Here is a 21,987-nt window from a genome sequence, read left to right on the forward strand (position 1 = left end):
TAATGGCATTTGGTGAAGACAAACAACTTAATGAATCCCTTCACAACAAGGATGATTTCAAACATACCACCAGAACATCTGAAATCTGTTGGCCATTGATCTGAGGTTTTCAATGCGTGGTCCCCACAAGAGCAGCATCAACATCACCTGGGAACCTGTTAGAAATGAAAACTGGGTGGCCCCACCTCATAAACCTACTAAGTCAGAAACCCTGGGGTGTGGCCCAGCAATCTGTGTTTTAACAAGCCTTCTGGGTGATTCTGATGCTCACTAAAGTTTGAGAATCGCTGCTCTAAGCAGTGCTTAGATAGCACCTGACAACCATTCCTTTAGGAACCAATCCCCTTTCCGATAAACACATTTTCCTTTAGCTCTGTTAATACATTCTGCCAAATTGCTAGAGCCTGGGCAGCAAGATTTGGTCAATACCCCATTTATTGTAACACAGATCCTATCCTGATTTTAACGTTCCTGCTCAACAACCAACTACCTACCGCTTCTCCCTCCACTGGGTGTATCTTTTTTGCTTATTCATAACATCTAAATATTTATAATGTCTGCTCCTTCATCGCTTCTCTTTGTGCATTTTTTTCAGTCTCTGATCCTGCTACCAACTGAACAAATCTCTAAATCTCAGTTTAAATTCCTGAGTGACATATATTGTTGGTGAAACCGCAAATTGGTACAATTTAGTAATTTGGCATCACTTATCAGAACAGAAACAGCGCCTTGGACCTAGTAATTCCACTTCTAGGAAATGATCCTACAAAGGTACTTGCACGTGTGCAGAAAAGGGACGCTCTTCGGGCGAGTATGTCGAGGCTGTCTGGGTCAGAGAGGCCTGTTCACACCTCACCTCACACTCGAGTCAGAAGCAGCAGGGGAAGCCCTCACAGCCTCAGCGTCCCGCACGGCCGTCCCCAACACCGGCCCAAGCCGGCTGCGACTTGATTTTCTCTCGCTTTCCGGGAAGGGAGAACGAGTGCCAACGCCAAAAACCGTGACCGCGGCCCTACCAGCCGCTAGCCGCCCGCCGCCTGCCGCCCGCCGCCAGCCGCCAGGGGGCGGTGCTCCGGAGGGGCGGGAAGGGGCCGACGGGGCGGGGATCGGGGCGGGGCAGTCGGGGTGATGGCCCCGGTTGTCGTCGCCGTCGCCGCCGCCGCCTCAGCAGCAGTAACCGAAGTCAACGCCGCCGCTGCCGCCTCCCGGGTTGCCGGCCGTCCGCGCGCTGGCTCGGCCGGGACCCACAGCCATGGAGGACTTCATCGTGATCTCGGACGACAGCGGCTCCGAGAGCTCCGGGGGGACCCGCTCGGGCCGGGCGCGGAGGCTCCGCCGGGCCCTGTCCCGGACCACCGGCGCGCTGCCCCGCCGGACCGTGGTGAGTGAGCGAGCCGCCGCTTCCCGAACCCCGCCGCGACCGGAGCGCCGCCTCTGCTCGGGCCACCCTCGGCCCGGCCCGCTGGCTCCGGCGGCCCCGCCGCTCGCCCCTGGGCGCCTCACAGCTGCAACCGCTTCCCGCCTTGCCGCCTTCCTGTCGTGTTCTACCCTGAGGAGTGCGGCTGGCCCGGGTCGGGAGGCCGGGCCTCCCGGGCTCCGCACTCAAGCCCGAGCGGGCTGAGGCTGGAGAGTGGCCGCCGAGCACATGGACGAGGTCCGGGTGCGGGGGGTGCAGGAGCCCACAGCGGGCGGCGGTCTCAGGCCGGGCCGTGCGCTTCCCCGAGCCTTGGCGGGGGTGGCGGCCGGGGGGCCCGGGGGCACGCAGGGTCCTGGGGGTAGTCGCGGACCTCGAGGCGGGGACGCGGGAGCGTGTAATTGTTTGGCTTGTGGTGGGTACAGATGTATGCAGGGAGGTAACAGGAGCCCGGGCGGGGAGGGAGGGAAGCTGGGGCCTGGGCCAGATGGTGGCCGCGCTCCAGGGCCTGGCAGCCGAGCGAGGGGCCCGATTTTGGAGTTGTGCAGGAGGGCCGTTTATTTCTCTTAGGAAACATTTACCAGGCTCGGGATAAGGAGGGAAACATCTTGCACGATTTCTTTTTCCCTCAGTCTCTTTGTCCTTCTTCCTAAGGTAGTGAATAAAACATCTATGGTCCCTGCCTTTCTAGAATCCTCCACAGATATTTATTGAACCTCTACTATGGGCCTGATGTTCTAAGAGCTGGGGATGCGATGGAGAACACAACATTCGCAGTTTCTGTCATAGAAGGTGATATAATCAACAAGTGGCTATTGAGTACTCAAGGGATGGGAGGTGGGCAAGGCTTTCTATCAGGAGACTCCCAGCATCAGACTTCCAACAATCTTCCCAGCCTCCCAAAGCCACACCCCAGAAATAACAGAATTGTCACACTGATGTTATTTGTAAACCCCTTTCTTCCTTTGCAAATACTTCATCAAGACAAATCTAGCTTCTGCTTCTCCAATCCCCTTCCCATTGTTTGTAGTCCCTAAGCCTCCACTGTGAGCCACTTCAGGTATAGTGCTAAATCTAGGAGGTCACTGTAGAATAAATGGCATGCAAAACCAATTAACTTATAGTGCTATGTTGCCATGATTCAAGCAAGAGGGATCCTCAATAAATTTCAGTAAAGAATTTAGATGAGATGGACAGACAAAAGATTTTCAAGGTAAAAGTGACCCAACTTGGGAAGTGAATGGATGTCCCTAGTGCTGTGACAGTGTGGGGGACATACTAGATCCACAGTAAATATTTGTTGGATGAAAGAATGGTTGATGGAATGGGAGAGCGAGCAGTTCAGATGGATGTTTGACGATGAGAGCAAATACAGTAGGAGCAGGCTTGGGGTGGAGGGAATGCTGCATTCAGTTTGAACCGCAGAGGACTTGAACTCTGGAGAAAAGTCAGGACTGGAAAGATTTGGTAACCATCTAAACAGAAAGGAGCATCGAAGGTCTAATTGTGACCGAGATAATCAAGGGAAAGAATATAGAAAGAAAAGAGGTGGAAGAAAAAAATACTGCAGAATAACTCCCAGCTGCATCTCCTCCCAGTTCCTCCTCTTTCCTATTCCTCCTTCTCTCAATCCCCCTTTAATTTGTCCTTCCTACTAACTTTGTCCTTTGCTCCCAAGTGGTATCCATCTTCCCTCATCCTGGGTCAGCTTCCTTCTTCAGGTGCCCAGATGTCATCCTTATCCCAGTCTGTCGCGTGTGTTGTGACCCTTCACACACATACATAGGGGCACTCTCAAACTGCCCCCCTCCCCTCCCTTGTGACCACCCAACCAAGCATTTTGATTTGGAGCTTTTGAGTTGAAGAGAAATGAAGGGCAAGTTCCAGAGTAGTACCCAGTGTAAATCTCGCTTCTCCAGAGACTTACTCCACCTTTCTAAAAACTCTGGGCTGGTTCTCCTTTTATCTTTCTTACAAGTTAGATAAGGGTGGTATGATAACCACACAAAAGATCAGAGGCATTGAGAGAGCAAGGTTATAAAGCCTCAAGCGCCTTTGTCCAGCTTTTCCTCAAGGCCCTGAGGTCAGAGAAACCTCTGTTTAAATACGGAACTTGGAACTCCCCCGCCTCCCCCCCCCCCAACAGCTGTGTGAGCTTTGGCAAGTTCTGTCATTTCTCTCAGCTTTTGCATTTGAGAACATTAATACCTACCTGGCAGGACCATTAGAAGGTTTTTAATGAAGCAATGCAAGGAAAATGCCAGCATAAATGATAGCTTTTGCTACACTTTGTGCTGTTTCTCAAGCTTGGGAAGCAATGAAATGAAAGAAACAAGTTTTGTAATTTTTTTTTCTTTTTTACAAATATTGACTGAGGGGAAACAACTTGCTTGAATTCAGGAAATCAGAAACCCATCTCCAATGCTGAAGTTGATGTTTCTGAACTTCTGGCTCTTAACCTAGGCTTTAGTCTTCAGTAAGTTGATGAAATGTGTCTGTGTTTTTTAATAATATTTATTGCTTTTTTTCCCCCCTACTTGTAAAAGCAGAACATATTCAGATAATTTTGGTTGCCCTAATTACAAAAAATTGAGAAATGTATATAGAAAAAAATTTAATTGCCCTTAATCTCGCTATCCAAAAATAACCAATGTTAACATTTTGAAGTATGCCTGGCTAAACTTTTATTTGTAAATACCAGTCTGCACTCATACATAGCCATGTGTCATCCCCATATGTTTTTGCAAAAATGAAGTCTTGCTATACTTCATTGTTTTCAGTTTGCCTTTTCTTTTAATATACTTTTTATCTCTTTCTGCATCAATAAATACACATCACCAATATTTTTAATGTATTTCATTGTACAGATTTATAATTACATTTCTCTTTTCCTATAAATGGATATTATGCTGCCATTTCTAAATTTTCTCTATTATAAACAACTCAGAAATTTCCTCATAAATAATCTTTGTACCTTTGTTTGTTTGTTTGTTTGTTTTAGGATAAGTTCCTCTTAGAAGTGAGATTGCTGAGTCTAAAGGTATGCCCTCTTTGGAGGGCTTTTGATATATATTGTCATATTTCCTACAGAAATCGTGCACCAATTATATTTTCACCGTACCCCTTTCTTCACTACCTAGTCCATATCTACCCCTAGATACTGTCAATTTATTCAGTATGTAAATATTTATTGAACACTTACTATATGCCAGGCACTCTTGTAGTTGCTAAGAATATGGCTGTGTAACAAAACCAAGTCCCTGTTTTTGTGGAGATTTCACTTTAGTCAGAGGGAGACAAAGAATAAACAATCACATAAATGTCATGTCAGAGTGTTAGGAAGAAAAGTAAGGAATTTTTGTTTTTTTAATATTTGCTGATTTGATAGCCAGATTTTGTGAGCTGTCATGGTTTTAATTTTTTCTATGGTTGTGGGTTGTGATTCATTCTCTCATTAAATACATATTGAGCACATGCTCTGACCTTGGGTACCAAAGGTGAACAGGATGACAATGGACCTACATTCTAGTGAAGAAATAAGAGCAATAAACTAACAAATAAGTGAACAATATAATAGAGAATAACTTGGGTGGGGTTGGGAGCATTAGATTGTGTCTTCAAAGAAGGCCTTTCTGAAGAGTTAATATTTGATAAGAGAACAAAATGACAGATTTGTTATGAGAAGATCTTGGGGAATAAAGTAGCAGTAAAGGGTGCAGCAAAAACAAAGGCTTGGAATTTGGAAGGGGCATGACTAATTGGAAGAATCAAAAGGCCAGTGGGGCTAGAATGTGAGTGAAGGACAGAGTTGGAAGAGATGAGAAGTAGGTGGGCTAGGTTATATAGGACCTTCTAGACCACAGTAAGGAACTTGGATTTATTCTTATGTAATAAGAAATCTTTGAAGGGTTTTTAGCAGGGGAAAAACATGATCTGATTTACACTTTTAAAAGGTGACTTTAGGGGCTTCCCTGGTGGCGCAGTGGTTGAGAGTCCGCCTGCCGGTGCAGGGGACACGGGTTCGTGCCCCGGTCCGGGAAGATCCCACATGCCGCGTAACGGCTGGGCCCGTGAGCCATGGCCGCTGAGCCTGCGCGTCCGGAGCCTGTGCTCCGTGACAGGAGAGGCCACAAGAGTGAGAGGCCCATGTACCGCAAAAAAAAAAAAGGTGACTTTAGCTACTGTGAGAAGAAAAGACTGTAAGGCAAGGTGACCATATAATTTGTCATCCAAATGGGGATTCTTTTGCAAATGAAAGGAGTTACTAACTGGACCGGGTATCAAGCAACAGGTGAAAACTGAAACTGTCCCAAACAAACCAGCTTCACCTTACTATAAGGGGACAAAAGTGGATCAGGGAGATCAGTCTTGGAGGTTTCATTAGTAGTCCAGACCAGAGATAATTGTAGCTTTGTAGGTGGTGCAACTGGAAGACTGGAGAGATATGGAAGGCATTTATAAAGTAAATCCTGATCTTTGGATGTGGTTAATGAGGGAAAGGGAGAAATCAAAAATGATGCCCTGGTTTTGGCCTGAACAACTGGATGCAAGTTGGTGTCAGTCATTGAAGTGGGGAAGACTTGGGGAGGAACAGAGTTGGAGGAAAGATTCAAGAGTTCTCTTTAAAAGGTGTTAAATTTAAGATGCCTGTGGGAGAGCCAACTGGAGATGCAAGGTATAAGGTTTGTACTGAGTTTGGAAGCCAGGGGAGAAGTCCTGACTAGTTTGGTGTCATTAGCACATAAGTTGTAAAGTCATTGACCTAGAAGAGTTCATCTAGGTTGACAGTCTACAAGAGGAAGAGCATCCAGGATCTAGCCCTAGAGCATGCCCCCTTCCATGGGGAAGGCAAGGGGAGGAGGAGCAGCTAGTGAGGTTGGAGATCAGAGTGTGTGCTCGGCATGTAGGAGAGCTGGACGTCTTGCACATGTTTATTGGAGATCTCTCTCTCTCCATATGTATGTGTGTATATATATATATATATATATATATATATATATATACACACACATATATACACACGTAGGGTGTGTGCGTGAATTGCCTGTTCTTATCCTATTGGGTTTCTGTTTGTGTGTTTACTAATTTGTCAGTTTTACTCACATAGTAAAGACTTTTTATAGGTTGTATTGGGTCCTCCAAAAAGATGTGTTGAAGTCCCCACCACCACTACAGAATGTGACCTTATTTGAAAATCGAGTCATTGCAGATGTAATCAGTGAAGATGAGAGCATAGAGTAGGGTGGACCCTTAGTCCGATATGACTAGTATCCTTATAAGATGTGAAGACAGAGAGGGAGTTATGCAGCTGCAAATCAAGGAACACCAGGGATTGCTCATGACACCAGAAGCTAAGAGAAGGGCACAGAACAGATTCTCCCCTAGAGCCTTGGAGAGAGCATGGTCCTGCAGACACCTTGATTTTGGACTTCTGAGCCTCCAGAACTGTGAGAGGATGTTGTTTTAAGCCAGCCAGTTTGTAGTAATTTGTACTAGGAAACTACCCCTGTGTCGTACATGTTACATATTTTTCCCCACTTTTGATTTCTTTGGTTTTCTTTACAGAGGTTTTAAATTTTTACATAGTCAATTCTGTCACCCTTTTCCTTTATGATTTCTGTCTTTGTTGTCATACTTAGAAAGACTTTCCTCACTCCTAAGATTATAAATATTTTTTTTCATTAATCCACCTGGAATTAGTTTCAAAAAAAGAATAGGAAAAAAAAAGAATAGAATGGTAATCTAATATTTTTCTCTCCAGATGGTTAGCTAGTTGTCCCAACATCATTTATTGAATTATCTGTCCTTTTTCCCCAGTGGTTTGAAATATTACCTTTATCAACTAATAACCTTCGTGTCTATTTGTGGACTTTGTATTTTGACCTTGTTACATGCTGTTTTAATAATAAGCAGAGGAAACTTTTCATTGCTCTTCTTTTTTAGAATTTTTCTGGCTAATTTTGCATATTTATTCTTTCAAATAACTTTAAAAATCACTTGGTCAACTTCCAAATAATTTTTACTTTTAAAATTGGGATTGCACTAAATTTAGAAATCTGTAGTTTGTGATGTTTTATTTAATGAAGTTTTACATTTTACATGTGTATTTGTGCATCTTTTTTCTTTATTTTTTTCTTTGTTTTATGTTGAGAAAGATATTTCCTGTCCTGAGATTATTTTCCTATTATTTACTTATTATTGTTCATTGGCTATCTCATTTTTAACATTTATTTCTTTAATTCATCTGAAATGCTTTATATAGCATGAAGTATGCTTACCATTTTCCATATACTGTATTGCCTTATTTCTAAGACAACACTGAATCTAAGACTTGCTGTCAGTTTAAGAACAGCTTTTCAAGAAAAAAGAAACTACCGCATGAAATGTATATACTATTAGATGCATCCTGATTGCAGATGTATGAGGGAAACATTCTGGATATTAGAATTTATAATATATGATTTTAATCATTTGTCTGGGAATCATTTCTTAAATAATTATTTTTCTCCATTTATCTGAAACACATTTTTTATACCAGATTATTTTAAGCACTTGGATCTATTTCTGGGTTTTTTTTATGTTTCATTGATTTGTGTATTCTCAGTGTCAGAATTTGACTGTCTTATTTTTGTGGTTTGATAGTATTTTTTTTTTTTTGGTATCTATTCGAGCAAATACCTCTTCTCACTTTTTTTTCCCCCAAAAGTTCATGTCTGTTGTGACCATTTAGTCCTCCAAGTGAATTTTAGAATATCTTATCAAGGATTGCATTAGATCAGGGTTTCTTTGGGCCAGATAATTCTTTGTTGTGGGAAGCTGTCCCGTGCACTGTGGAATGTTTAGTAGCATCTTTGGTCTCTACCTACTAGATGCCAGCCAGTAGCAGCAGCCCCTTCACTTGTGACTACCAAAAATGTCTCCAGATATTGCTAAATGTCTCCTGTGGGGGGCAAAATTGCCCCTGGTTCAGAACCACTACATTAGATTTATAAGTTAATTAAAGGAGTTTAATTTCTTAGTAGTATTGTCTTCCTAATTGGAAGCACAGTTTAACTTTAATTTTACAGGGCTTCCTTCTTGGCAGTAATAAAACTTTAAGACTTTCTTTGTTTGGGTTCTGTGCCTTTCTCATCAAGGAGCTGGTGTTTTGATTCAGAGTGACTGTTTGGTACATAGAACTGACCATGTTAATCATGATGAGCATCACATAGTAAGAAAAGTTGGTATTTATGCCAGGCACCATGTTGAGTGCTTTGCACGGATTAACTCATGTAATCTTCACTGCAACCCTATGAGGTGTAGGTACTATTATTATCCCTATTTGATAGATGAGGAAACTGAGGTAGGTTCAACCAGGTGCTAACTGATAGAGCAGATTTACCGCCACTAGTGTCAGTCTTGAAAATCCTGGGGTGAACTTGCAAACCTCTCACCGTGTTTCCAAAGGAACATCCTCTGGGGATGCTGGAAATAGTTAAGTGGAAAAAAGCAAATTGCAAAGTATAATTCTATTTTTCAAATGTGTGTTTTTATCAGAATAGACTCACCAGTGTTTTTTAATCCAAAAATTATTTTTTAAACCCTATCATGTACTTTAAAAATACTTTTTAAATCACTTTCTCTTTCTCAACCCCTTCTCCCCAAAATTGCAAGTTCCCTGCTGGACACAGCCACATACTTAATGCCTCAAACATAGTAGGTGCTCATTAATTATTTATTCAGGGAGAAACAGAATTCTTATTATTGGTTTTCTAAGGAATCCTTTCCTCCTGAGATAAGTTATGTCAAAATACCCTCTGCGATGGGAGAACCAGGGGATAAATAATGGCTTCCAACCCAAGATAATTTTTTATAAAGATTTTTGGAACTAAAACTATGGATATGTTTTAGAGTAGAAGCAAAATTCACCTACATTTTTAATTTAAAACATCAGATGTCAAACTATTGATAATTTGGATCTTAAATCAAGGTTGGCTCCCATGTAAGCCTGCAGATCACTTGCCCCGTTCCCCCTTAACAGCTTTATTAAGATATAATTCCATACCATACATAAAATTTGCCCTTAAAATTTCCTGAGTAGTTTAACAATCACCATTGTTTTAGATTTTAGAACATTTTCTTCACTCCAGAAGGAAACCCTATAGTCTCCAGTGGGTTCTCGGGGTTTTTTTTTTTTAAGGTATACCATTTGTGTCATTTAAAAAATAAAATTTCCCCATTTTAAATTTTAAAAATTATTTAAAAATTTTAAAGAGGCAAAAAACTCAGGACATCAGAAAGAATGCACCCCTGTCCATTCCCGCTCTCCAGAGATAACTAATAGTTTTCTCTGTGTATGTACACAAACATACCTAAATGTCTAATTTTTTTCCCAGTGGAGTCATAGTAATTTTTTAAACCACTTAATATATTTTAGGCATTAAAAAAAATATTGGTACCTCATTCAGACTATTGTCCACTTTGTTTACCATGGTATTCCCAGTGCATAACATGGTTCCTGGCACACAGTGAGTATTCATTCAATAAATATTTTATCAGCTGCATGTTATTCTCATATAAAAAATGCCATAATTTGTTTAACCAGTCCCTTATTTTTATTTATTTATTTTAACATCTTTATTGGAGTATAGTTGCTTTACAATGTTGTGTTAGTTTCTGCTGCATAACAAAGTGAATCATCTATACATATACATATACCCCTATATCTCCTCCCTCTTGCGTCTCCCTCCCACCCTCCCTATCCCACTCCTCTAGGTGGTTATAAAGCACCGAGCTGCTCCCTGTGTTATGCGGCTGCTTCCCACTAGCTGTCTATTTTACATTTGGTAGTATATATAAGTCCATGCCACTCTCACTTCGTCCCAGCTTATCCTTCCCCCTCCCCATGTCCTCAAGTCCATTCTCTACGTCTGCGTCTTTATTCCTATCCTGCCCCTAGTTTCTTCAGAACTTTTTTTTTAGATTCCATATATATGTGTTAGCATACGGTATTTATTTTTCTCCTTCTGAACCTCTCCCTTATTGATTTTAATTTTTTTGCTATTACAGACTGTGATGTGATGAACTCTCTTGTATGGTCATAAGAATATGTTTTTAGGACAAGTTCCTTACAATGGAATTCTGGAGTTAAAGAGTAATAAGTATTTATAATTTTAATGTATACCACTGTTGTGGACATAATGTCATTCTTTGTGTGATCCTAGTGTCTGAAACCCAGAACTATGTTTGTAAAACTCCCACCTTTGGAGATACAATCTATTTCCTCCTAAAAAAAAAAAGCTGAAATGCCAGATACTCACATTCCCAGGCTCCCTTGCACCTAATGCTTGGACATAGAACCTAGATTATACCAGTCAGAAGTACTTATTCCAGACTTTGAATTGGAAGCTGGTGATGGGAAAAAGCAGGGTAAGGTAGACTCCATTTTGGTGAGACAGCAGCAGCAATGGCAATTACATGTAGCAGTAGGGTACAGGGTATAGCTGGCCATGGAAGCTGTGGTGTTTGTGCCCACTGACAGTGATAATCGCATATTCAGTTGTGCACTATGGTTTAGAGCATCAGTTTTGGCTGTGTAGACTCCAAACTTGGTTCTCAGGTTCTCTAGATTCTAGGAGCTACCCTTTTTCTTGCAACTAAGATCACTAGTTGATATATAACCAGCAAATTATACTTCAAAGTGGATGTAATATCTATTCTTATGTGGACAGTGTTTAAGAATACCTGTTTTCTTATACTTTGGCAAACCTGGATATTATCAAATTTCTTAGATTTGTGCCAAATGTAATGGTCTAACTTTTCAATTGCATAGAATTTTGCTGAAAGGAAAAACTCCTCTCAAATATTGAGTTAACTCATTTAATACTATTGAATGATCTACCCAATTATGTGTAAAACTACCTGTGTTATAAACTAAGTTTCCAGATAATTCGGGGCCTATTTTCTACATATTTTAATTACTGTAGCTCTGAAGTTGTCTTGATATTTGGTAGTGCAAAGCCTCCTTATTTGTCTTTTGTTTCCCCTTTAAGTTATTCTTGAGCCTTTCCACTTTCAAAGGAATGTTTGAATCATCTTACTCATTCCTTTAAAAAATACCATTTTTGTTTGGAATTTATTAAATTTATAGGGTAATTTGGGGATAACCAACACTTTTTAAACTTTAAATTTTTGTTATAAAAGATATATGAATAGACTATCTGAATAGACCTGTATCTATTAAAGAAATTGAATCAATAATTAATAACCTTCCAAATCAGAAAACACCAGGCTCAGATGGGTTCACTGGTATATTCCACTAAACATTTAAGGAAGAAATTATACCAGTTCTCTACAGAAGATAGCAGCAGGGGGAATAACTCATTCTCTGAGGCCAGCATTACCCTAATACCCTAAAACCAGACAAAGACATTACAAGAAAAGAAAACTACAAACTAGTAGCTCTCATTGAACATAGATACAAAAACCCTTAACAAACTATTAGCAATTGAATCCAACAATGTATAAAAAGAATTATACACCACGACCAAGAGGAATTTATTCCAGGTATGCAAATCTGGTTCAACATTTGAAAACCAACTAATGTCATCCACCATATCAACAGGCTAAAGAAGAAATTTTTTCTTCATATGATCATATGATCATATTAGTAGACGCAGAAAAACCGTCTGACAAAATCCAACACCTATTCATGGTAGAAAAAAAAAAAAGAAAACCTCAGCAAACTAGGATTAAAGAGGAAACTTCCTCACCTTGATAAAGAACAGCTACAAAAAACCTCTGATACTTAATGGTAAGAAACTTAAAAATTTCCCACTAAGATCAGGAGCAAGGCAAGGACATCCTCTCTCACCAGTGCTTTTCAGTATTGTACAGGAAGTCCTAACTAATGCTATTAGACAAGAAAAAGTATACAGATTAGGAAAGAAGAAATAAAATTGTCTTTACTCACAGATGTCATAATCACCTATGTAGGAAAAAATCCAAAAGAATTAACACCAACAACAATGAAAACTAATAAGCGATAATAGCAAGACTGTAGGATGCAAGGTCAGCTTACAAAAGTCAGTCACTTTCCTGTATACCAGCAGTGAACAAGTGGAATTTGAAATTAAAAACATATTACCATTTACATTAAAACCTAAAAAAATGAAATACTTAAGTATAAATCTCATAAAACATGTACAAGATCTATATGAGGAAGACTATAAAACTGATAAAATATATCAAAGAAGAAATAAATAAATGGAGATATATTCCGTGTTCATAGAAAGGAAGACTCAATATTGTCAGGATGTCAGTTCTTATGAACCGGATCTATAGATTCAATACACTCCCAATCAAGATCCTAGCAAGTTATTTTGTGGATATCAGTAAACTGATTACGGTTTATATGGAGAAGCAATAGCCAACTAAATATTGAAGGAGAAGAACAAAGTCAGAGGACTGTCACTACCTGACTTCAAGACTTAACTACAAACTACAGTAATCAAAACAGTGTGGTATTGATGAAAGAATAGACAAATAGATCAGTGGAACAGAATAAAAAGCCCTGAAATAGACCCACATTACTATAGTCCACTGATCTTTGACAAAGGAGCAAAAGATAGTCTTTTCAACAAACGGTGCTGCAACAACGACATTCACATGCAAACAAATGAATCTAGACACAGACCTTACAACTTTCATAAAAATTATCTCAAAATGGATCATAGACCTAAACATAAGATGCAAAACTGTAAAATTCTCAGAAGATAGCATAGGAGAAAACCTAGATGACTTTGGGTTTGGCAGTGATGTTTTAGATACAACACCAAGGACATGATCTATGGAAGAAATAATTGCTAAGCTGGACTTCACTACTACTAAAAACTTCTCTGTGAAAGACAAGAGAATGAGAAGATAAGCCACAGACTGGAAAAAAATATTGCAAAAGACACATCTGATAAAGGACTGCTTTGAAAATATGCAAAGAGTTCTTAAAACTCAACAATAAGTAAACAACCTGATTAAAAAATGGACAAAGGACATAAACAGATACGTCATCAAAGAAGGTATATAGATGTCAAGTGTATGAAAAGATGTTCAACATCATGTGCCATTAGAGAATTGCAAATTAAAATAACAATGAAATATTACTACATTTGGATTTTAGACTACCCAAAATCCAAAACAAACACCAAATGCTGGTGAGGATGTGGAATAATGGAATTCTCACTCATTACTGGTGGGAATGCAAAATGGTACAGCAAATTTGGAAGACAGTTGGGCAGTTTTTTACAAAACTAAATGTGTTCTTACCATAAAAACCAGCAATTGTGCTCCTTGGTATTTACCCAGATGAATTGTAACTTCTGTCCACACAGAAAACCGAATACAGATGTTTATATCAGCTTCGTTCATAATTGCCGAAACTTGGAAGCAACTAAGATGTCCTTCAATAAGTGAATGGATAAGTAAACTGTGGTACATCCAGACGGTGGAATATTATTCAGCACTAAAAAGAAATAAGCTATCAAGCCATGAAAATACTTGGTGTAAACTTCAGTGGCTTTTTTCACTTAGTAATACGTAATCTGAAAAGACTACATACTGTATGATTCCAACAATGCGACATTCTGGAAAAGTGAAAACTGTGGAGACAGTGAAAAGATTACTGGCTGCCAGGGGTTAATGGAGAGGGAGACCTGAATAAGCAAAGCGCAGGATTTTTCAGGCAGTGAAACTATTCTGTATGATACTACAATGGTAGATACATGTCATTATACATTTGTCAAAACCCATAAAATGTACAGCACCAAGAGTAAACCCTTAATGTAAACTATGGGCTTTGGGTGTTGATAATGTGTCAGTGTAGGTTCATCAGTTGTAACTAATATACCACCGTGATGCTGATATTGGGGGAGGTTGTGCATATGTGGGGAGAGGGGATATATGGGAACACTCTACTTTCTGCTCAGTTTTTCTGTGAACCTAAAACTGCTCCAAAAAGTAAAGTTTATTAATTAAAAAAAAAAAAAACTTACATGTACCAGTCCAAAAAATTCAAATACTAGAGAATGGTATACGATGAAAATTAGGGTAGTGTTAGCCCCCAGCTCATTATTTTCCAGAGTTTTTCTGGGTTTTGTCACATTTCTCTTTTTTTTTTAAGTTATTTATTTAAAATTTTAGCTTTATTGATGAATAATTGACAAAATTGTAAGATATTTAAAGTGTATGTCATGGTGATTTGATATGCATATGCATTGTGAAAGGATTCCTCCCATCTAGTTAATTAACAAAGTTTTAAATTTTTAACCAAAGTTTCACACATTATCAATGAACTTTAGTGTCATGTCACATTTTCTAAAAATCCTCATCATTTTTTTATTGAGGTATAATTGACATATACCATTATATTAGTTTCAGATGTACAACATAATGATTCAGTATTTGTATACACTGCAAAATGACCTCCTTAATAAATCTAGTTACCATCATTCACCGTACAGAGTTACAAAGAAAATTTTTTTCTTGTGATGAGAATATTTTTAAGATTTACTCTCTTGACAACTTTCAAATACGCCCTGCAATATTATTGATATATTATTATAATACATTATAATATTATTATATAACATATTATATATTATAAAAATAATAATATATTATAAAATATTATTGATATAATTACTATGCTAAACATTACATCCCCATAACTTATTTTATAAGTGGAAGTTTATACCTCTTGACCCTGTTCACCCATTTTGCCCACCCTCACAACCCTCCCGGCAAACACCATTCTGTTCTCTGTACCTGTGAATTTCGTATTGTGTGTTTGTTTTTCTTTTTAGATTCCACGTATAAGTGAAATCATATGGTATTTGTCTTTCTCTGTCTGACTTATTTCACTTAGCATGATACCCTCTAGGTCCATCCATGTTGTCACAAATGGCAAAATTTCATACTTTTTTATGGCTGAGTAGTATTCTATTGTATATATATATGTATTTATATATATACTATACACACACACACACACACACACACACGCTACATATTTATCTGGTCATCCATCAATGGACACTTAGGTTGTTTCCATTTCTTGGCTATTGCAACTAATGCTGCAGTGAACATAGTGGTGCATATATCTTTTCAAATTAGTGTTTTCATTTTCTTCAGATAAATACCCAGAAGTAGAATTGCTGGATGGATCACATGTTCTATTTTTAATTTTGGGGGGAGCTTCCATACTGTTTTCCATAGCAGCTGTACCAATTTACATTCCCACCAACAGTGCACAAGGGTGCCCTTTTCTCCACATCCTTGCCAACCCTTGTCATCTCCTGTCTTTTTGATAAAAGCCACTGTAACAGGTATGAGGTAATAGTTCATTGTGGTTTTGATTTGCATTTCCCTGATGATTAGTGATGTTGAGCATCTTTTCATGTGTCTGTTGGCCATCTATATGTCTTCTTTGGGAAAATGTCTATTTAGGTCCTCTGTCCATTTCTTAATCAGATATTTGGTTTTTTGTTATTGAGTTGTATGAGTTCTTTATATATTTTGGATATTACTCTTTTATCAGATGCATGATTTGCAAATATTTTCTCTCACTCAGTAGGTTGCCTTTTCATTTTGCTGATGGTTTCCTTTGCTGTGCAGAAGCTTTTTAGTTCGATGTAGTCCCACTTGTTTATTTTTGCTTTTGTTGCCTTTGCTTTTGGAATCAGATACAAAAATAATCACCAAGACCAATGTCAAGGAGCTTACCACCTATGTTTTCTTCTAGGAGTTCTGTGGTTTCGAGTCTTCCATTCAGGTCTCTAATCCATTTTCAGTTAATTTCTGTGTATGGTGTAAGATAGTATCAATAGTCTAGTTTCATTCTTTTGCTTGTGGCTGTCTAGTTTTCCTAGCACCATTTATTAAAGAGACTGTCCCTTCCCCATTGTATAGTCTTACCTCTTTTCATAAATTAATTGACCATATATATGTGGGTTTGTTTCTGAGATCTCTATTTTTTTAATTGATCCATGTGTCGGTTTTTATGCCAAAATCATACTGAGTTTGATATCAGGGAGTGCAATGCCTTCAGCTTTGTTCTTCTTTCTTAAGACTGCTTTGGCTATTTGGGGTCTTTTGTGGTTCCATACAAATTTTAGGATTCTTTGTTCTATTTCTCTGAAATGTGCCATCAGAATTTTGATGAGGATTGCATTGAATCTGTAGATTGCTTTGGGTAATATGGGCATTTTAACAATATTAATTGTTCCAAACCATGAGCATGAAACATCTTTCCATTCATTTGTGTTTTGTTCAATTTCTTTCATCAGTGTCTTATAGTTTTCAGTGTGTAGGTCTTTTACCTCCTTGGTTAATTTTATTCATAGGTATTTTATTCTTTTTGATAAAATTGTAAATGGGATTGTTTTCTTTTTTGATAGTTCATTGTTAGTGTGTAGAAATACAACAGATTTTTGTATATTTATTTTGTACTCTGCAACTTTCCTGAATTTATTAGTTCTTACAGTTTATTGGTGGAGTTATCATACTTTATATAATATATTGTCCACAAAAACTGCCATTTATTTCTGTGTCTTGCCTAATTGCTCTGGCTAAGACTTCCAATGCTATGTGGAATAAAAGTGACAAGAGTGGACATCCTTGTCTTATTCCTGATCTTAGAGGAAAAACTTTCAGCTTTTCACCATTGAGTATGATGTTAGCTGTGGCCTTATCATATATGGCCTTTACTATGTTGAGGTATGTTTCCATCTCTACCCACTTTATTGAGAGTTTTTGTCATAATTGGATGCTGAATTTTGTCAAATGCTTTTTCTGCAACTATTGATATAATCATATGATTTTTATCCTTTGTTAATGTGGTATATCATGTTAATTGAATTGTGGATGGTGAACCATCCTTTCATTCCTGGACTAAATCCCACTTGATCATGGTGTATGATCCTTTTAATGTATTGTTGGATTCGGTTTGCTAGGATTTCTGCATCTATGTTCATCAGTGATATTGGCCTGAAATTTTCTTTTTTTGTGGTATTCTTGTCTGGTTTTGGTATCAAGGCCATTCTTGCCTTGTAAAATGAGTTTGGAAGAATTCCTTCCTCTTCAGTTTTCTGGAAGAGTTTGAGAAGGATAGTTATTAAATCTTATTTAAATATTTGGTAGAATTCACCAAAGAAGCCATGACCCTGGACTTTTGTTTGGGGTGAGGGGCAGTTTTTGACTACTGATTCAGTCTCTTTATTAGTAATCTGTCAATTCAGATTTTTAATTTTTTCATGATTCAGTCTTGGAAATTGTATGTTTCTAGGAGTTTATCCATTTCTTCTAGGTTGTCCAATTTTTTAGCATATAATTGCTCTTAGTAGTCTTTTATGATCCTGTGTATTTCTGTGATATCAGTTGTAACTTCTCTTTCATTTCTGATTTTATTCATTTGAGCCCTTTCTATTTTTTTCTTGGTGAGTCTAGCTAAAGGTTTGTCCATTTTGTTTATCTTTTCAAAGAATCAGCTCTTAGTTTCATTGATCTTTTCTGTTGTCTTTTTAGTCTTTATTTCACTTCTGTCTACTCTGATCTTTGTTATTTCCTTCCTTCTCCTAACTTTAGGATTCATTTCTTCTTTTTCTAGTTCCTGTAGGTGTAAAATTAAATTCTGTCTTTTGAGATTTTTCTTGTTTCTTGAGGTAAGCCTGTATCACTATCAACTTCCTTCTTAAAACTTCTTTTGCTGCATCCCATAGATTTTGGTAAGTTGTATTTCCATTTTCATTTGTCTCAAGGTATTTTTTTATTTATCTTTTGATTTCTCTGTTTACCCATTGGCTGTTCAGTAGCATGTTGTTTAATCTCCATGTATTTGTGATTTTTCCAGTTTTCTTCTTGTAATTAATTTTTTATTTCATACCATTGTTGTTAGAAAAGATGCTTGATGTGATTTCAGTCTTCCTAAATTTATTGAGACTTTATTTTGTTAAATATGGCCTGTCCTGGAGAATGTTCCATATGCACATGAGAAGAATGTATATTCTGTTGATTATGGCTGGAATGTTCTGTTTATACCTATTAAGTTAATCTGGTCTAGTGTGTCTTTTAAGGCCAATGTTTCCATATTGATTTTCTGTCTGAATGATTTATCCATTGATGTTAGTGGGGTATTAAAGTATATCACAGTTTTTTTCATTGCTGTCAGTTTCTCCCATTACATCTGTTAATGTTTGCTTTATATATTTAGGCGCTCCTATGTTGGGTACATAAATATTTACAAATGTTATATTCTCTGGTTTGATTGACCACTTTATCATTATGTAATGCCCTTCTTTGTCTTTTATTACAGTCTGTTTTAAAGTTTATTTTGTCTGATATAAGTACAGTTACCCCAGCTTTCTTTTGGTTTCCATTTGCATGGAACGTCTTTTTCCATCCCTTCACTTTTAGTCAGTATGTGTCCTTACATCTGAAGTAAGTCTTATAGGCAGCATATAGATGGGTCTTGTTTTGTTTTGTTTTGCGATACACGGGCCTCTCACTGCTGTGGGCTCTCCCGTCGCGGAGCACAGGTTCCGGACGCGCAGGCCCAGTGGCCATGGCCCACGGGCCCAGCCACTCCGCGGCACACGGGATCCTCCCGGACCGGGGCACGAACCCGCATCCCCTGCATTGGCAGGTGGACTCTCAATCACTGCACCACCAGGGAAGCCCTTGTTTTGTTTTGTTTTTAATCCACTCAGCCACTCTATATCTTTTAATTGGAGAATTTAGCCTATTTACATTTAATTATTGATAGGTATGTACTTATTACCATGTTGTTAATTGTTTTCTGGCAGTTTTGTAGTTCTTCTCTGTTCTTTCTTTTGCTCTCTTCCCCTGTTGTCTGATGACTTTCTTTAGTGTTATGCTTAGATTCCTTTCATATTATCTTTTGTGTATATACTATAGGTTTTTGCTTTGTGGTTACCATGAGGGTCATATATAACAGCCTATATATATGACAATCGAAGTTTTCTTAATATAGGTCTTGAAATTTCCCAGTAAGTTTATTCCAGGGACTTTTAAATTTTTATTCAAATTTGTTTATTGGGGGATAATTCTCCAACTCTCTGGATACCAACTGGGTGTCCCACAATTTCATTCAATTCTGACACTACCTGCAGTCATCATAGAACCCACAGGTTAAGGGCTCAGTCCTACAAGACTGCCCGCCTCTTCAGATTCCAATTGCATGTAGTGCAAGTTACCTTCACTTCTTTCCAACTTGTCTGCAAATCAGGGATTCCCAACACCCCCTTCTAAGGTTTGATAATTTGCTATAATGGCTCACAGAACTCAGGGAAACACTTTACTTACTGTTACCAGTTTATTATAAAGGACGTAAATGAACAGCCAGATGAAGAAGTACAGAGGGCAAAGTTCAGAAGGGTCTCAAGTGCAGGAGCTTCTGTCTCCATGTAATTTAGGGTACACCACCCTCCTGGCACATGGATGTGTTCACCAACTCAGAAGCTCTCCAAACCCTGTTGTTTAGGATTTTTATGGAGGCTCCATGACAGTGGGTGTGACTGATTAAATCCCTAGCCATTGGTGATTGCCTCAATCTTGAGTTCCTCTCCCCTCCCCAGACACTGAGGAAGTAGGGCTGAAAATTCTAACCCTCTAATCACATGGTTGGTTCCTCTAGCAACTAGCCCCAATCCTGAAATACCTAGGGGCTTTCAGCCATCAGTCATATCATTAACAAACACAGATATGGTTGAAAGGGGCTTATTAATAACGAAGATGCTTCTCTTCTATCACTAAGGAAACTACAAGGGTTTTAGGAGCTCTGTATCAGGAACCAGAGACAAAAACCAAATATATATTTCTTATTAGATCCCAATATCACAGAATCATATTGCACGTTATTCTCTTTTGCCTTTCTTTTTTCCTCAATCTTATGTTTATACAATTAAGCAGTGTTATTGCATGTGGCTTTAATTAGCCATTTTCATCTTTATATGGGATTCCCAAACCAGTCACTGCCAACTACCTTCTAATTTGTGACTTTTCTTACAACTTTCTGGTGTTTTGATAAACAGAAGTAGTATTCTCAGTGCATCTCATCAGGAGGAACATTAGGTAGTTTGTTTCATTATTGGTGATGTTAACATTGGTCACTTCATTGATGTAGAATCAGCCAGGTTTCTCTACTTTAAAGGTGCTATCTTTCTCTTGATTAGTAAGAAATTTGTAGGGAGACACTCTGAGACTATTAAGTGTTCTAATCCTCGTGAAATTGCTATACTTTAGTTTTAGCATACATTGATGTTTCTTGCCTAAATCAATTCTTACCATGATGGTTGTAAAATAGTGATTATATTTCCTGATTGCATTATGTTTCCTAATTATATTAGTTGGCATTCTACTATAAAGAAGAATATTTCCTTCTCTTTCACATCACCCTGTCTACCTATCATTAGTATGAATTAATGGATTTCTGTTTTATTCAGTTGGTTAAATAATTTCTACTACTCTTTATTTGTTTTTATTGAGATAATTATAGATTCACAAACAGTTGTAAGAAATAATACAGGGAGATCCCTTGTACACTTTGCCTAGTTTTCTTCAGTGGTAGCAGTTTGCAAAATTATAGTGTAATATCACATCCTGGATATTGATACAATTTGCTTATATTATTGAGATTTCCCCAGTTTTACTTTTATTCATTTGTGTGTTTGTGTGTATTAAGTTCTATAGATTTATAACCTTTGTAGGTTCTTGTATTTACTACCACAATCAAGATATTAAACCAATCCAATACCACAAGGATCCCTCATATTGCCCTTCTATAACCCCATTCACCTTCCCCCCACTACCACCATCACCCCACTCACATCCCTAAACCCTGGCAACCACTAATCTGACATTCATTTAAAATTTATCCTTTCAAAATGTTATTCAAATAGAATAATGTAGTATGTAACTATTGGGGATTAGCTTTTTCACTCATCATGATTCTTGGAAGATTCATCCAAGTTATTATGTGTATCAATAGTTCATTCCTTTTTGTAGAATAGTATTCCACTGTATGTATGTGCCAGTCTGTGTAACCAGGCATCTGTTGAAGGACATTGGGGATAACTGCAGTTTTTAGCTGTTACAAATAAAGCTGCTATGAACATGCATGTACATGTTTTTATATGAAGAATTTTTCATTTTTTTTTTTAGTATAAACGTCCAGGACTGTGATTGCTGGTACTATGGTAGTTGTTTGTTTCATTTTTTAAAAAACAGTCACACAGTTCCACTGACATTGTATGAGTGATCCAGTTTCTCTGCATCCTCACCCAGATTTGGTGTTTTCACTATTTTTATTTTAGTCATTCTGTTATATAGTGATATCTCATTGAGATTTTAATTTGAATTTCCCTAATGGTTAATGATGTTGAATATCTTTCCATGTGCTTATTTGCCATCTGTCTAGCTTCTTCAGCGAAATGTCTGTTCATATCTAACCCATTTTCTACTTGAATTTTTTTTTTTTTTTTTACTGTTGAGTTGTGAGAGTTCTTTATATATTCTAGTTACTATTT

General features: G+C 38.1%; 1 protein-coding gene across 2 annotated transcripts in view; it reads left to right on the forward strand.

Moving 5' to 3' along the window:
- Positions 1 to 1,139: 1,139 nt before the first annotated feature.
- The window catches only part of SIMC1 (SUMO interacting motifs containing 1), a 98,411-nt gene continuing 77,563 nt past the window's right edge, over positions 1,140 to 21,987 (forward strand). For both annotated transcript variants that reach the window (XM_029217402.1, XM_029217403.1), the window contains exon 1: positions 1,140 to 1,381. In XM_029217402.1, coding sequence (XP_029073235.1) covers positions 1,253 to 1,381 — 129 coding nt within the window. In that variant the 5' untranslated portion in view covers positions 1,140 to 1,252. The remainder of the gene's footprint in view (positions 1,382 to 21,987) is intronic.

Source organism: Monodon monoceros, unplaced genomic scaffold (genome assembly GCF_005190385.1).
Source record: "Monodon monoceros isolate NGI ecotype Baffin Bay Population unplaced genomic scaffold, NGI_Narwhal_1 Super_Scaffold_12, whole genome shotgun sequence".
In the NCBI taxonomy this organism is placed as follows: domain Eukaryota; kingdom Metazoa; phylum Chordata; class Mammalia; order Artiodactyla; family Monodontidae; genus Monodon; species Monodon monoceros.